This window comes from Culex pipiens, unplaced genomic scaffold, assembly GCF_016801865.2.
Source record: "Culex pipiens pallens isolate TS unplaced genomic scaffold, TS_CPP_V2 Cpp_Un0012, whole genome shotgun sequence".
Lineage (NCBI taxonomy): Eukaryota > Metazoa > Arthropoda > Insecta > Diptera > Culicidae > Culex > Culex pipiens.
In genome coordinates this window covers 161,375-178,702 of record NW_026292829.1, presented here as the reverse complement: position 1 = coordinate 178,702, position 17,328 = coordinate 161,375, and the positions used below count along the sequence as shown (strand labels likewise).

The 17,328-nt window shown below is 43.7% G+C and overlaps 1 protein-coding gene across 1 annotated transcript; it reads right to left on the bottom strand.

Moving 5' to 3' along the window:
- Nucleotides 1-12,692: 12,692 nt before the first annotated feature.
- On the bottom strand, nt 12,693-15,393 carry LOC120420542 (zinc finger protein 471-like). Its single transcript, XM_039583613.2, has 2 exons — nt 15,165-15,393; nt 12,693-15,103 (listed from the first exon to the last, which is right to left on the bottom strand). The coding sequence occupies exons 1-2, from the start codon at nt 15,291-15,293 to the stop codon at nt 12,710-12,712; spliced, it is 2,523 nt and encodes an 840-aa protein (XP_039439547.1). The 5' UTR covers nt 15,294-15,393; the 3' UTR covers nt 12,693-12,709.
- Nucleotides 15,394-17,328: the final 1,935 nt, after the last annotated feature.

Below are 17,328 nucleotides of genomic sequence, written 5' to 3'. Positions count from 1 at the left end.
TCGTTGTCTATCCCTTTGGACTAGGGAACTAGGGATGGAGGAGGTCGATTTTCGCATGTTACAACAGTTACTACTATTGCTGGTCCAGGATGGTGAAGGGATACTGAGGGGGATGAAATATTTTAAAATTACCCATCGAACTGTGACATGGCAGTTTCTCGGTTGAAAGGGGAAAACCCTTTTGCTGATGAATTGTGTCTTGTGTTGTGTCACTAGAATCAGAAGGTTCAGTCCTGTGGCTTGAAAAGAAAAAATTTAGCAGTTCCCTTTTCAATTTGGTTAATTTTGATATTTATTTTTTCGTGATGTCTTTTATTTCAATGAAAATTCAGTTTATTAAAACTTTAGGTTTTTTCACTAATGTTATGCGAAAAATTTGGAAAAAAAAATTATGTAACACAAATAACACAATGTTTTAGATTTTTTTTTGTATAACTTCATTATTGTGGATTAAGCTGATAGTTGGATTTTCCAGCATCTTATCACGGTCCTTGGAAACGGACGTGGATAGGCCTAGGGATGCCCAATTGGTGTGCAAAAATTTAATTGGGTCCTAAAATGAAGCTTAGATTGCTGATATTATTGTATACAGCGATAAAGCTTATTTTTCTGAGTACAATGGCCCTTTGTACGACAACAAAGAGTTTAAAATGGATTTTTAAATCAATTTTGAAAAATTAACCTCGCAGTCCTTCTTGACAGAAAAAGTACTACTTGACAGCTCTTTCCAAGGGGACCATAGTTGATCCATCAAAAAAATTTTGTCTTGTCAACTTTTTTTTGCATTAAAATAAAAAAAAGTGATCAGAAATGGTTTTTAAGCGTGTTTTTAATCGTTTTGCATCAAAATTTACATAGGGCTTTAGGACCCTATTCAAAGAAAAATTATGGCTGACAATTTTTGTCTTTAATCACTTCTCCAACAACAAAAATACATTCTTGCTAAATTTTAATCATGTTGGCAAAATATTATTATTCTTGAAAAATTTCGATTTTTATTATATGATCATCTCTAGTTCTTGCTTGATGCCGCCATGATGCGACCACGTGCTCCGATTGTTTGTCAACAATGCTGCAACTGGATGGTCAGACGAATAGAGGGGGAGAGGTTTTGACATTTATAATCCCGCATCAGACCCACCGCCTTGACGGTCGTTCCCAACGACCGAGTCCAGTATAGAACTGACCGTACAATACGTTAAAAAAAACATTTTCCAATTCAGAACGACACACTTTTCGATTATATTTGATATTCATGTTTTTCTGAAGAATGAAAATTAAGCTTTATCCACAGACTGTGCTTTATCTATACATAATTAAACCATACTAACAAATTTGTATTATAGAAAACAAACATTTGAAAAAATATTTAAAATGACTTAATGAATTTAAATTAAAATATTAACCGCAAAATTTAAATACAGTCGACTCTCTGGCTGTCGATCTTCTCGATAGCAATATTCCTCTAGCTGTCAATAAATTTTTCTGTCCCTTTAAGTAATATGCTTTGGTTTTTCGCTTTATAATTTGATATCTCCCACTCTCGATGGTCCCTTCAATATCGACAACGAGAGAATCCACTGTATTGCCAAACTCAAATTTAAATCTTTCCTGTTTTTTCAAATATTCGAGCAATGTGACAAAATGAAACAAAATTGTTGAAATTATGGTTTATTTAAATATTTGTTTTTCATTACCATAGTTAAAAAAATAAAAATCTTCTGATTCATTAAAAAATGTTATACAAATCTGTGTAAAATACATGTCATCATAATCATCGAATATTGACTAGGACTTTTGAGGTCTTAAAAAGATTTTTTTCATTCACAAATATATTAAAATTGTGGAAGAAACCTTAAGAGCAGTTAAGAGCTAATGACGAATTGAGTGGAATTAATTCAAATGCTTCAAATGCTGCAAATTTCCAACTTTTCCCGAATTTAAGACAAACATCACAAATTCCCGACTTCTCAGATTTCCCGATTTAATAGTGCTGTCTTCTGACTCGTCGTAAAAATTGATGAGAATTTTTCTCAAATTGATGAGAATTTTTCTCAAATTAATTTTGACGTGCATTTATGCTTTGACATTTTTAGTTTGTGAAAATTTTTGTCCTAATTTTACATCCAGCCCTTTTAAATGTTAGTACGAAACTATTGGCACTACGCCCCCCGGGGCATGGCCTTCCTCTAACGTGGGATTTCTGCTCCAGCGCCTCTGACGAGACAGGAGAAACCGGGACCGACGTTTTACTTCACCATCCGATAGAAGCTCAGTGGATAAGGCGGGAATCGAACCCGCGTCTCATAGCATCATCGGGATCGGCAGCCGAAGCCGCTACCCCTGCGCCACGAGCAAGAATGTTAGTATTGAATTTAAAATTCTGATAATAATTATCGAAAAGATCAGAACGTATGTTTTTTTTTTTTTTTTTTTTTTGAAAAATCGGATCAATCGCTGCTGAGATAACGACAAAGTTGAGTATAAATTGAGTGATAACAAAAAAAACCTAATATTTCCAACACAGAATTAAGAATGTTATTTCCACAACATGGAAATGTAGAAAAATAAAAAAAAATCTAAAGAAATAATAATAAATAAGCTGCTTGCTTGTAAAGTTGCTGAATTACAATATCTGACACCGTGTCAAATCTATATATATAAAAAATTTCGACGGTTTTGTTCGAACGCGAATCAATTCAACACGGAACGTCGGATCGAGGTGCTCTTTGTTGCGTTGGGTTCGTATAAGTCCAAGGAAGGTTCTTACGCCAAAAAGTTACAACTTTGGCCACTCTGGAACCGATTCCGGAAAATCTGTGGATTGTATGGGAAAAGTTACGTAAACTCAAACTTAGATCACAGGAGGCTGAATTAGCAAACAAGCAAGAAACGTCAGGAAACCAAACAAGGGCAGGACGAAGTTTGCCGGGAAGAGCTTGTATTTTATAAATAAGTTTTATCATATTTTTAAGAAATCCTTAATTTTGTCATGCTGTCCAAATCCATAAAAAATATGGCATGTAAATATTCAAAAATCTGTACATCACGAGGATTTTTTTGACTGATTTGGCGTCTTCGGCAAAGTTGTAAGTATTAGTAAGGACCTTGCAAAAAAAAAATTAATATCGAGCGAGAAAAAAAATCTTCGGCTAAGTTCCTTGTACAACTATCCGACAACACGTGTGGCAATGATTCACCGACTGCAACAAATCCAAATACAAATCAAGATACAGTTACTCCACAGTACAGGAAACCAGAAGTGTACCGCCCCTCACTTAAAAAAAACGAAAAAAAAAAACAAATTCCACCACCGGGGTAAAAATTCCTCCACCGGGACCAACGTCCACCCGCACCCCCTAACACCCCAAAAACCCAGACCGTCCCAGACCAAATGTGCACCTTTCGTGACGCGGAATGTTAAAGTTTATTGACTTGGTGGCCTTATTTTGCTGCCTGCCTACCTTCCAGAGAGGGGGCTCTTTCGTTCGTGTGGTCGCAATTTCGCTGGAAAATGCCCAGTCAGAGCGTTTCCATCGTCTTCTTCACTCTTCTTCTTCGTTTTTCCGGGTTCCGGGTTGTCCCTCCCACATATACCGAGTTTCAGAGTGCAGTGCATACTTCCGGTCGCGCACCAGCCAGCCAGCCCAGGAGGTCGTTAGATATGGGTTTATGGGACAGAGTGCAGCAAGGGGGACCGTGTAGTGGAGGGAATTTGAATCGACTTGAGATTTTTTTTTTTTTTTGTTAAATAATTTGTTTATAGTACACTGAAAATCGGCAGTTGGCAAGACATAAGACCATATTGCAAATATGCCATTGGTATGAGAAAACATTTTTGCACCGTGAGAAAAAAATCTTTAAGTAGCTTAATGTTACGGCAGATGGACAGGTGGCCGTGACCAGATGGTCATCGTAATAAAACTCGCCGTAAACGATTAAACAATAATTTATTATAAAAGAACTGTCCGGCTTGGCGGCACAACAGAGAATGAACAAGGTTCACAACAACAGATTAAAAGAAGACGGTATTGCTTGTTGGCATCTATCAGCTGTCACCACAGATGTCAGTGACGAGCCCAGCGATAAAGATCTGGGGCGGACTGCAGGGTTCCCAGATCCCAGGTCCAGTTGTCCCAACATCTCCCTCCTAGTAGCGAAGTTACGGTTGAACCGCAGGGTGGTCTTCGGTCACGCAAAGAGCACCAGGGTTGCTTGGATGCTACTGCAGACTCAGTGCTGGAAGATGCGGTTGAGATCGTGGACGAAGACGACATTCCGGGCTGGACGATCTTGAGCAGGAGGTGGCCATGGAGGAGGACGGTTAGCGAACGCTACGACTCCACCTGAGTACAGCCACCGTCCTTGGTGGATGATGAACAGCTGATGAGCTTTGATGTTCACACTTCCGGCTTGTGAGAACGAGCACCGGTGTTGATGTAAGATGAGGTTGAAGCTGGCACGACGACTCTCGATCTTCTTGATGACACCGATGAGTAGGTGAGCGACCACGGCTGGTGGCGCACACACTCGTTGTTCGATCGGGATGACGGCAGGCGTCTGCTTGTACCGGTCGAGCTGGTCGACGGCATCGATGACACACGACGCCGGACGCTGGTTGTTGACGTTCGTAGATGTGCTTTTCTGCTTTTTGGCAGACATTGAAGAACCGGTGGTGTGGCAGCGATCGTTATTGTCCACGCCGTCAGATCCGGGGCGCAGTACAGGTCCCTCGGCGGAGTGGATGATCATACGATGCTTCGCGCTGCAGTTGATGACGTCACGGAAGGATTCACTGGCGAGCCGCTGAGTTGGACCGGGCGCTGCTGTGGCACACACTGCTGCTGGTGGCGCCGGGCTTCCAAACTGCTTTCCGATGACGACGGACGTGCCCATTTCGACGGTAGGCTCGAGCCAGACTTGCGCTTCCAAGGGCTCGACTTTGCACGTACGTCGCTTTAGTATGGCACTGTTATTCCGCTTCCTCCCCTTGTAGACGTTCCGAGATGTCCTGCCGCCTTCTTGACGCACGCCTTGGCCGCACCCGGTGCGGTTGCACACGTTTAAGGGAGGAACTCGTTGAACGTTGCGGGATCCGGCTGATCTGGAGGGCCTTTGCACCAGCCGCACGGTTGACATAACCTCAAACTCGGCGGTGTAGACTGATGCTGAAGATGGTGCCGCCGCCATTGCACTCTTGGGAAGCGCTGCGGTCGCGGGAAGACCATGTTGGCACTGCTCGGAACCTCGATTAATTACCTTCAGGCAGCAGGCCATGACTTCATCGGAGGAGGGCACAAGATGACCGGCGAATGCGTAGCCGACGGGGTGATGAAAATGGACTCCCGGATACTGGCTACTGCACGGTGTCTGCTGTACGGAAGGCCCCAAGCCTACGGATGCGAATCCGTACTTCGGCTGCTTCTGCGTGGGGACCGACGGAGCACCGTTTGACGCTGTCAACGGCAGCTGCTGCAGGTTGACTGGGTGGATGGGACGTAGTGGCGGCGGCTCGATACTTCCAGGACCGACGGTAAAGGCACCGTCCATTGGTCGCTGCTCTGCGAGCGCCACGTGGCCACCACGCGGTCTGATCATCAATGGCCGCTTCGCCATCGCGATTTCTTGAGCCGGGTCCAGGATGCAGCTCCTCCGTGCGTGGGTTGTGTTTTCCGGTGATGAAATCACTCCGCGAAAACTCACGCGTCGTCGCCACTGTTACGGCAGATGGACAGGTGGCCGTGACCAGATGGTCATCGTAATAAAACTCGCCGTAAACGATTAAACAATAATTTATTATAAAAGAACTGTCCGGCTTGGCGGCACAACAGAGAATGAACAAGGTTCACAACAACAGATTAAAAGAAGACGGTATTGCTTGTTGGCATCTATCAGCTGTCACCACAGATGTCAGTGACGAGCCCAGCGATAAAGATCTCCCACTCAGCACGTTCCGTTTGAATTCCGTTTAGAATTCCGCTTGAGCGAAAAAAGTTCGATTCGAATTCTAAACAGTGTTCGTTTTAGATTCTAAAACGCATTCCGTTTCAAACGCAACAACCGGTTCCGTTTGAGTTTTCGCCGCAAATCGGTTTAAGTGGAATTCAAACGGAATCGAAACGGAATGGACGGGTTAGTTTTGACAGCTACTTCTTCTTATTCTTGTTTTTACTTTTTGATTTTCTTTTTTGTTTTGGTTGAATCCAAAATTAATTTGAATTCAACCAGAGAGGTTGATTGAACTATTTTTTTCTTATTTTGATCGAATTTTATTCATTATTATTAAAATTTCTCGCTAATTGAAACGCCTAACACGAACCCAACCCCCCAGCCCTCTTATTTTTTATTATTCTTTTAAAATAAACATAAACCACTGACAGGACAGTCTGTATTCCTCGGTGCAATCCGTAACGACGTCGTTGTTGGTGGCCCCGGTCAACTATCGGATCCCTTGCCACTGACGTCGTGCTACTCCATTAGGTTGACGATCTGGGTCGGGCTCGGTGGACCAAACTGGCTGTACTGCATCAGGAACTTGATGAAGGAAGCTGCCTGCTGGAAGCATTGTGGACCGGCGGTTGCACCACCCGGTTGTACGTCTGGTACCTCCCACGACGCAGGTTAGCGTGTTCTTGTCGTGAGCGTGAGGAAGGGCGGCCACTTCGGTTGCTTCCGACGTGTTGTCGCCACTTTCTATCAAGCTCATGTCGGCAGCAGACGCGGTGGTGCGAGGACGATCCTGGTGATGCTCGAACTTTACACCCGTCACACAGGCCGTCGACGTCGACGTGGACGCCACCGCCGTGCTCTTAATCTGCCCCAGCGATGAAATTCCGCGATGCCTTATTTGCCATGGAGGATGGTGTGGGCTTTGTTGAGTGTGGTCACGCACGCTGTGCTGGCTGAGGCGGGCCTGTGTCAGGCTGGAATTTTCACGAAGTAGCTGCTTGAGCAGATGCAGCAGGGACAGACGGGTAACCGGAACCGCAGTCTTGCGAGTGTTGATGGTGGTTTAGAAGCCGCCTTCCGCCCGTCCCCCAGCACAACCTGCCGGAAACACTTGATCGCCACCTCGTTCCACAGCGAGGACTTCTGGGACATGTCGAAAAGGGAAGCTCCCGCCATGTTTTCAACGCTTCCAACGCCTCGGAGATGAAACGATCCTCGCTGTTGCGCCAAACCCCGGTTGAGGTCCTTTGTGGCCGAACTTCTGTTCGTGTGCGGGAAAAACTTGAAAAAAATCGAAATAAACTGTTACTGTTAATTCATATATTTTTATAACGAGCTTAACTCACCAGTCCGATTAATTCCACGGCAAATATGTTTTTCCGTTAAAACACGAGGCGCGAAAGAAAACAGGAACGAACAAGTTTTCCAACTTGTTTTTTTCCTAACATTTTGACGTTTGATTGCCAAAAATCAACAATAAAACCGCTTCGGCGAAACTCGGCGAAATGTCATCGAGGTTCCACCATACACCAGAAGGTGTCGCCCTTGTGCAAAAATTGCTCAAACGGAATCGAAGCGGAACCCAATCAGACAATCTGTTTAGAAAATTTCGAAGCAATTTTCGAAGCGGAATTCGAAGCGGAATGAACCCGTCTAGCGGAAAGCGGTTTGATTGGGCTGGGGCGGACTGCAGGGTTCCCAGATCCCAGGTCCAGTTGTCCCAACACTTAATAAAAACATTTTTTTCAGAAAAAAAAATTACTCCCCGGCACGGTACCCAACCCGCACCGAACGACTACTCGTCCAAGTCCTCTCCACCTGCTAGCTCGTTCTAATGAGCTTTGGCGCACTGAACTGAAACTGAATAATGAAGGCAAAACACCGCCCGACGACGACGAAGTCAAGCCAGAGTGAAGCAAGTTCGACTTTCCTAGGCGAGGTCGCGTGGGAACCATCACAACACGTGTGTCCTCCCCCCCCCCCTGTTGAAAGCTCCAAACTTTGTTCATTTTGGGAACACTCAACTCAACGCTCAACGGCAAAAGTTGTCTTGCAAAAGATGGATTGTAGATGTTTGGAATATTCTTCTGGATTAGCCTCCGCCAAGTGTTACAGAATGCAAGTCCCTCGCATAAGTTACTGCGGAGGGTGTCTTTTTGTCCCGTTTTACCCCACCCCCCACGCTTGGCGGGTGAAATCTGAAATATGTGAGCAGCCGGTGAAGACACGTGTTCCACTTCCGTTTGGCCTGAGGAAAAGGGGGGGGGGTCTCGTTATGGTAGATTTTGAAGAATCCATCTTTGTCATCCCCAGATTGTTATTTCCCACTCATTCGCACTTGTGAGTGTGCACATATTTATCATAATCCAGCAATCCAACCAGGATTCGAGATGTTTATTTATAACTGAGAAGTTTTAGGTAAATTCCGCTAGCAGTGTATTTAGATTAATTCGCCTCAAGTTATGCTCTAAATATTTTCTTACAATTGATCAAATTCCTTCCGAATCCACCCTAAAGGCAACAGTAAACGAAAAAAAGACGAAAACGTGACATTGGCACCGTCTTGCTAACTGAGAAATAGAGAATCGAACGACAAGTGCATCACAGTGATAAAAGGAGAAAAATCCAAGCGATACACAATATTGCCCCTAGGTGGCACTGTCTCCGTGTAATGCGGCGAGTATACATCGTGGCGAAGAGTGCAAGAATGTTTTGTAAGATAGATTTGTGTGTGCGCATGTTGCCCACTTTCAGGCGTTTAAGAGAGCTGCTTCGTTAAACAGGACATAGTAGAGATGTAGAAAGTTTGTGGTTCGTTAGTTTCGGATGCAATCGCCGGTAAGATAGGTGAAGCTTTTCAAATCTTGACTTTTTTTTTGATAAGGTCCTATAAACAAATGTAAACATTGAGTGTATCCCGCTTACTCCGATCGACTTTGACATAAGGTGTGAAAGGGATACACTCAATGTTTACATTTGTTTATAGGACCTTATCAAAAAAAGTCAAGAAATGTAAATTTAGTGAATGCTATTAAATGTTTATGAAGAGAGAGGAGAATTAAAATTTCATGATTCATCCCTTCAAGGTACGTGGGTTCAAATAAATTTAAAAAATGTTAAAAGTTGACAATTTTATCCATTCCATTAATCCATTTTTAATTAGGTCACCTTGGCGTGTAACGACAGCGATTCCTTTTGACACTTTTGACAATCTCACAAACTGTCAAAGAAACAAGTCATGTGTGAAAAAATAAATAAAGACAAAACCAATTTTCCACGAAATTTTCAATAAACCATCAATAAATGAAACTCCGAATAAATAACAACTTGAGAAATTGTAATTCGACGGTAACATTTCAAAAGGCATCATGTACATTTTGACACTTTCTGGGTTATTGCATATTCTAAAAGTACTCCTAATAAGCTACCTCTCCACCAAAAATGAGCAAAAGTTACTTCAGTAAAGTCTGTTTAATCATGATTTTAAATAAAGTAACATAAACAAAATCTCTGCCATCAGCAGTCCCTGTTTATATAGCCCTGTCAACTTGTCAAACAAAAGACTACATCTCGGATTAGTTTTCAAAAAGACGTAAGAGCCATTGGTAAACAAAGCCCTTTTTGCAACGGTACTCGACCTACTTACGAAAAAACAATTTCAAAAATGCTTGAGATTGTTCATCTACACGTCCTTCAAGTGCTCTAAATTAAAGATAAATGAAATTTTGTTTCAATTTGTGTCGCAGGTCACGGTGGCTCTTACGGCTTTTTGAAAACTCATCCGAGACATAAACCTCGTGACGAAAAAAAAAAGCATCATGAAAAAAGCGCCATGTACATTCGGCGAAGAAAAACGAATCATAACAAAGCGTCCCCCTCAATGACAGCAGGGTGATATAGACGTTGGTGATTTCAAAAGAAGTTATGTTTGTTTTTCTTAAATAAAACGACGGAAATAATGTTTTATTGAATTTGGATGATCAAGTATCAATGAAAGCAACGTTTTTCATCGTTTGTTATTATTAGAACATCTTATTTTGCTTTTATATTAAAATGGAAATTGAAAATGGATGCTCAACATTCAAATGCGTTTTTCTAAAAACGCAAGGTTTGTACATGATGCTTTTTGAAATGTTGGCGTCGAATTATCAATTTCAAAAGCGGTTGTTTTTCAAAAATTATGCACCCAACATTAAAGTGTAAAAGCTTTTGAATCGGGTCCTTAAATTAAGCTTTACTGCCCATGTTCGCATAAATGTCCCATATGCAAAAACAGCAAGCTGAGAAAAACGCATTTGAAGTTTGTCCCATACATAAGGCTACGTGTTAAGTTTTCGCGAAAAAAATGGATTTCCTCCTGATTTCTAGAACAAAGTACTGGATGTTATGGGCTCTTTTGAAAGAGCACACAATTTTGAATCAAACTGCATCAATAACTCGAAATCAATGAAAATGCATATGGGACATTTATGCGATCAGGGGCAGTTTAATTGCTGACATTATTGTTAACAGCTAGGTTGACAACCTAGTTGACAACGATTTACTCAATCTTATTTTTTTTATAAATATAATTCAAGGCCTTTCTTGACCAAAAGCTTAACAGCTCATTCCAAGTTGTCGTTGAATGCCCTCCCCGAACGCTGCCTCCTGGCACTGCTGCCATTGCACTCGTACGATAGAAAACGAATACTCATCTCGAATGCCGACGTACCTTCTTCTTGCACGATCGGTGACAAGAAGTTCCAACGCCGGCACGTCCTCTTTGCGACCAGTTTAGGTGTCATGGTGCGTTCGTTAGGGGAGCGTCGCCCAGTTTAGGTGTCATGGTGTGTTCGTTTTGTGATCCTTAATATTTTTTGCCGTTTCTATTATTGAATCAAAATGTTTAAATGTGAATTCAAACTCAAAATTAAACAGTTTTTTGCTTTAATGAAAAATGGTAGGCACACTATAAATGGTTAGGCGCTAATACTTACATCAAACCCTACGTAATGTACCACCCCCGGCCGAGTTAAAATGCGTAACCGGAAAAGAAGGTGTGCATGCCTGGCACGAACACTCAAAGCGTGTTCTAGCGTGTTGCTCGTACTGACTCAGAGCAAGTCAAGGCCCGTTCTTACACTGAAAATTGCGAATTGCGAGAAAGGATAAAAGTGAGGAAGGCACCAACCACCTGAAGGTGGATTAAGTAACGTTTTTATATATTGAATCTCAACTTAAATTGGTTAACATTAAATCCCTGACCATTTACTGATACAATCTTTTCCAAATCATGCTGGAGTAAATTCCTACCACCATAAATCCAAATATCTTCTAGCGTTATCTCATAAAATTTTAGTTGAGAATTAGTGGGTCTTTCATTACGAAAGCCGTAACAAACTAGGAAAATATTGCCTAGTTTGTCACGGCAATCCCGAGCTTTGAACAGTTTGTTAAGTACCGTTACTCCGCCTTTCAAAATTTGATGAGTTTCTTCATGCGGGTAATCCGGAAACTCCCGCAGTTCCCCAATGTGGATGATAACTTGAAGATCACCTTGCTTCAGGTCCTCCCGTTCACATGCTGCCCATGGTCCAGAGTTCATTGACCCATTAAATGGTATCAAATTTGTGAGACACATCGCTACGTATTGTTTCATTATTGTATCCATGTGGCACAATGGGATTACATGAAACCAAGGATAAAACAATACATAGCGATGGTCTTTAAGGTGGTATCTTTTCACCCTCCTCACCTCAGGGATCCGCGGATCGTTGTAGTATTTCCTTTCAAGGAGGAAACATTTTTCGCCGCCGTTGATGATTTCGTACGTGACATACGTGGCAGTCCTTCTGATCTTGCTGAATTCTATGCACGTTCCGAACTCCTTAAAAATGTCCTCCGAGAAAGGAAATTCAAAGATGGGTGTTTCGGATATTGGAGGGTGATGTTCTTGGGGACCATGGGCAGTAGCAAGCGGGAGAAGGATGGACATCCGCGGGCGTTTCACAGCAAATGCGATCCCCGCCGCCACGTTCAACACATCCATTTCGAGAGGGTTCTTCAGTAGTCTTGACGAGAATCCAATCTCCTCTCTGTTCTTGAAACACTAAAATTTCGCCCAATTTGATGTCGAGTTGTTCCGCGCGGTGACGGTGCCGCTCGCATTAACCTCCAGTGAATGTCCGCTCCCTATTTCTTTCCGTGTGATTTTAGGATTATCCTCGTCCCCCGTTTTCTCCATTGTTTGCTATGAACTTTTTGAACTTTCACGTTGATATGATGATTATAACGGATCGGCAATTGTTTATTTCCACTTGTTAGTAGGAAGATGGTGGGCAGGACAAATGCGGCAAACTGTTTGAGAATTTGGGTTGCTTTTGCGTTCACCTTTTTAAATGTTTTGTCTTTCAATGAGTTAGCGGTCATCAGAGTTGTATGGAATTTCATACCATTTGGTTCAAACTTGTGAGTAAAATGCAAACATTTCAGTGTATGGACTCACAATCGGGCCGTAGTGGACCAATTTGAATGCTTTACGTTGCAAAAGAGCTATATTTTTGTCCTCTATTTGACCACCTGAAAAGTGTCCCACGTCTAGGGTCTCATGTGGTTGATAGAACTGGATTGAAATTACATCAACTGTCATTGTATGAAAACCCCATGGTTACTACGTTTTTGAAATTTTTAATCGTCTACAGAATAAACTTTAAAGCAGGGAATTCTTCAACACCGTTCGGATTTGATCAGTTAAAAAGAAAACTAAAAAATACAGATTTTTTTATTGACCTTCAACTTCCCCTCCCTTTCCCTCCCCATTGTGCTTCTGCAAATGAATAACCAACTCCCTGTTCCTGATGTAAGCCGCCGAGCAGTGCGCACACTTGTACGGCCGCTCGCCCGTGTGCGTCGACATTTCGTGCCGCTTCCGGTCGGTAAAGTGCTTGAACGCCCTCTCGCAGAACCTGCACGGATACGGTTTAACTCCGGTGTGGACTCGACTGTGCGCCTGCATCTGCTCCCGGGTGGGAAACTTTTTCCCACAATCGACGCAATCGAACCGAAACTCGGCCGCGTGAACGGCCCGCTTGTGCCGCTTGAGGACGCCCTTGTTCCGGAAGGCCGCGCCACACTCGTCGCAGACTTCCGAGCGCGCTTCGGAGTGGATGAGGCCGTGCGCTTTGAGCGAGTGGGCGTTGCGGAAGAGTTTTCCGCAGGTTTCACAGGGGAAGTGGATTGATTTGCCGAGGTGGACTTGGTTCTCGTGGTCGCGGAACGCTGGCCAGCGGGTGAACTCGAGGGGGCAGAAGCGACAGGTGTAGCGTTTGGTGAAGCGCATCGTTCGGTGCCAGACGAGGGTGGTCGTGTTTTCGAAGGATTTGAGACATCCGGCGCAGACGTTGGCCTCGTTGGTGCGTTCGGATTCGTTCTCGCGCCGCTTTCCGGCGTGTTCTGAGATGCAGTGTTCGAGAAGGAGGTCTTCCGAGGGGAAGGTTGGTGCGCATTTGGGGAAGCAGCAGTGGAACTGGTTTGGGTTTGGTTTTGGGGTCTGTTCTAGGTTGTGATTGGGAGCGGATTGGAGATGCTTTGTGATGCTGTACTGCTTCGAAAAGACCAGATTGCAGATTGTGCAGTGGTACATTTTGTCGAGGGAACGCCGCGTCGACTGGTGCAGGATGAGGCCGCGATCGTACATGAAACGGGAGAAGCAGATGTCGCACTGGTAGCCTCCGGCTGCTTCCGGATGCTCCAGCAGGTGATCGCGACGGCCGTGCTCGACGAGTTCCTTGAAGGTCTGGAAGAATTGGCCGCAGCCGCAGCAGCGTTCGCCGCTGACCGTTATGATTTGGTAGTTTGGGAAGTCGTCGATGTCCGTTATGAAGCACGGTTCCGGCAGGGACAGATGACGGTGCCGCGTGATGGACCGATTGTTGTTCCGATGCCGGGTCGGATCCTTATCATTGGAAGAAAGACGAACCAACTCTTCTCGAATCGATTTGTCCTTCAATTCAAGAATTGGAGCTTTCTGTGCTACGCAGAGATCCTTGTGGGACAAGCTTGTCTCCTGGTGGTAAAGCAAATGTCCGGTCCCGGAGAAGGCCTCATCGCAGATCGTACAAATCAGCAACTCTTTGCTCGTGGTAAAATTGATGTGCTGCTGCAACTTTCGATTGTCTTCAAACTCAACGCAGCAAATCGAACATTTCAGCAAACTTTCCAACCCTTCCACGGCTTCGTGAGCTTCTCGAGCATGCCGGAAAAGCTCCTCCCGCTTCTCACAGAAGAAATCACAGCCGCAGCAACGCTCTCCATGCAACTTCACGTACTGAAACGTCTGGAACGTGATCCGAGTCACAATCTGCGACTCTTGCAGGTTGTCGATTCGAAGTCCTTCGCTGAATCTCACATCAACCACATTTCGCAATTTCGGAACGACTTTCCTTCGTAATTTGTCCTCAACCGGCTTGAACTCCTCCTCCTCTTCCCACTCGCTCCCCGTCTCAAACTCAATCTCCATCGTATCACTCTCCTCAGCTTCCTCCCCCGGAACGGCAACTTCCTCCGCCTTACAACCCGCCAAATGCCGCTCAATCTTCCCCCGCCGATTAAAGTACCGATTGCATCTCCCACACACAAAAATACTCCTCGACCGGCACTCGTCAATGTGCCTCGTCAGCGTCTCTTCCCGCGCAAACTTCCCAAAACATATCGGACAATAATTCCCACTCCCAACGCTATCAATCACGTGCGCCTTGTCCGAATGCTGCAACAGCTCCTTCCTGTTCACCCCCACAAAGCTGCACCCGCAGCACCGATCGCCCTCGACCTGCACCTCCCGATACCCTTCCACATGCTCCACCACGCCCCGAACCACCTCCTCCTTCGGCATTATGAAGAACCTCCCGCGAACAACACGCTGAACCGGCTCCGGCTGGTCCTCCTCCAAGTACTCATCTTCCAAGAACTCGTACTCGTAACCATCGTCCTCCTCCTCTTCCTCGATGAACACGTCCTCCACCTTGACCACCGTCCCCGAGGGGAGAACCAACTCCGTTGAGCTCGTTGCTGGGGTGGCCTCCGCTTCGCGAATCTGCCGCTGGATGGCGTAACCGATGTGGACCTTTTGCAGGCACGTCGCGCAGATTTCCGACGAGCGAAGCTCGTCAACGATAAGCTGGTATTGAGATATCACTGTTAATTTTGCGAGGTTTTCAAAATTTATCGCTCAACCTTACCTGACCGCCGTTCAACTCCTCCAACATTTTGACGATTTCCTCCGACTCATCCGAGCTGTAAATTGAGCGCAGCGGCACTGATGGGTCCTCCGGTCGGTGACAGATGCGGCAATGGCTGGTAGGTTCCATGTTTCACTGGTTTACCGAGGAAAAATTACATTCAAAATCAAATTTATTTCGGAAACTTTGAAAAATCAACAGAAATCAACAGAACAACCGCGCGATGTTGTGACAGATCTGGCCCCAGTGTGAAAAAAACAAAATGGTTTCTCCCTCGACGGTTGCACAGTGAAAGTGTTCTGAGCAAAAATGGTTAAAACTTGTGCATGCACGTTAAAAATTACGCAGTTTTCGTCGAAACCGATCCTACTCAGGAATGAGTAAATGGAGCAGTGAATCTGAGTGAATTACACTCAATTTTTGTTAAGTTCAGAGTAAAATTCACTCAAACCTGACAGATGTCATTTCTGAGTAAATAAGGCTTTCTAGTCAGAAATTTACCAACACATTCAAAGTATGTTTACATTACAGCTGGACGTTTGTTTGCATCAGGTTACCTATCTCTTTCTAGCAATTTTTTTTGTCAGGCGACTTCTAGCTGGTTTTTTTGACTGGCCGCCCGATATGTCAGCAAACATACTTCCCAGGGCTGTGACAGCTCGAGCTCGGTCTTTGTTTGCATCAGGGCACTGTGACGAGAAGTTCGTCATTTTTGGGTTAAATTATATTTTTTTTCACTGGGCCTAGAAAGCCTTATATGGTTTTGACAAATACTGGGTGATTTTTAACATGCTACACTACACAAACGGAAAGTAAGAAAGCATGCACGCACATTCAAAAATGCTTAGTTTATCATGGCTTTCTACACATCAAATTCTGATGTTCGTTTTCAGTTAATATTTACTGAAAACTGCACTACTGAAATTTTCAGTTAGTTTTTCGCTGAACTTCAGTTTAAATTTGTATGGAGCTGTCAAAGTTTGCTGAAATTTCAGCAAGTTTTCATTTACTGAAAATTTCAGTAGTGCAGCTTTCAGAAAATTTAACTGAATACAGTAATGAGAAATTGGTGTGTAGGCCCAGTGAAAAAATAAAATTTAACTCATAAATTACGAACTCCTCGTCGCAGTATCCTGATGCTGACCAAGGCAATGATGGAACCGTGGATGGAACAAAAGGAAACCCAAATCCGCATAAATAATTTCAAGATTGTTCAAGTTTAAACCGAAAACGCGATAAAAGTCTGACAGATTTGATCTGACAGCTTTATCATGGATTTTGGTCTGGTATAGGCGAGGTATAGGACACAGCACCATCCTGACAAAGACCGACCCCGAGCCGTCGCTGTACCTGCGCTGTACCAGGCTGGGACTCCCAGCTAACATATTTCACGATCTTTGTTTGCATCAGGACACTACGACGAGGAGTGCGACATATTTGAGTTCAAACACTGACCTACAAAAATTTACACTGACTGCGCAGGCTCAACATCAAGGGATGCTAGTGCACTTCGAAATTTTCACAAATACTTAGACAGGGCCAAATGGGTTTTCTCCAAAGTTTGTATAGAGAATTAGGGCGGTTAGTCGTTGTTGCATAAGGCTTTCTAGTCAGAAATTTACCAACACATTCAAAGTATGTTTACATGGCAGCTGAACGTTTGTGTGCATCAGATTTCCTTTCTCTTTCTAGCAAAAGTTTTTTGTCATGCGACTTTTACCTTTTTTTTTTTTTTTGACTGGCCGCTCGATATACTATATACTTCACAGGGACTGTGACAGCTACAGCTCGATCATTGTTTGCATCAGGACACTGTGACGAGAAGTTCGTCATTTCTGGCTTATTTTTTTCACTAGGCCTAGAAAGCAGCCATGCCAGATATACAGATAAATCTGTATTTTACAGATTTTTCGATCCCAAAAATCCCAAAAATCTGTACATACAGATTTTTTTTAAATGGTTATATTTGAAAATTTCAGCAATTTAGTAATATATATATGCTTTAATATGATTCAAAAGCTTAAATCTGTTGTTAAAAACTTCAAAATGTCTTCTATGGCTTTGAATTTGACATGATACAGATAAAATACAGATTTATTTTCAAGAATATACAGATTTCCCCCTAAAAAATATGGCAACGTTGCTAGAAAGCCTTATTCAGGGT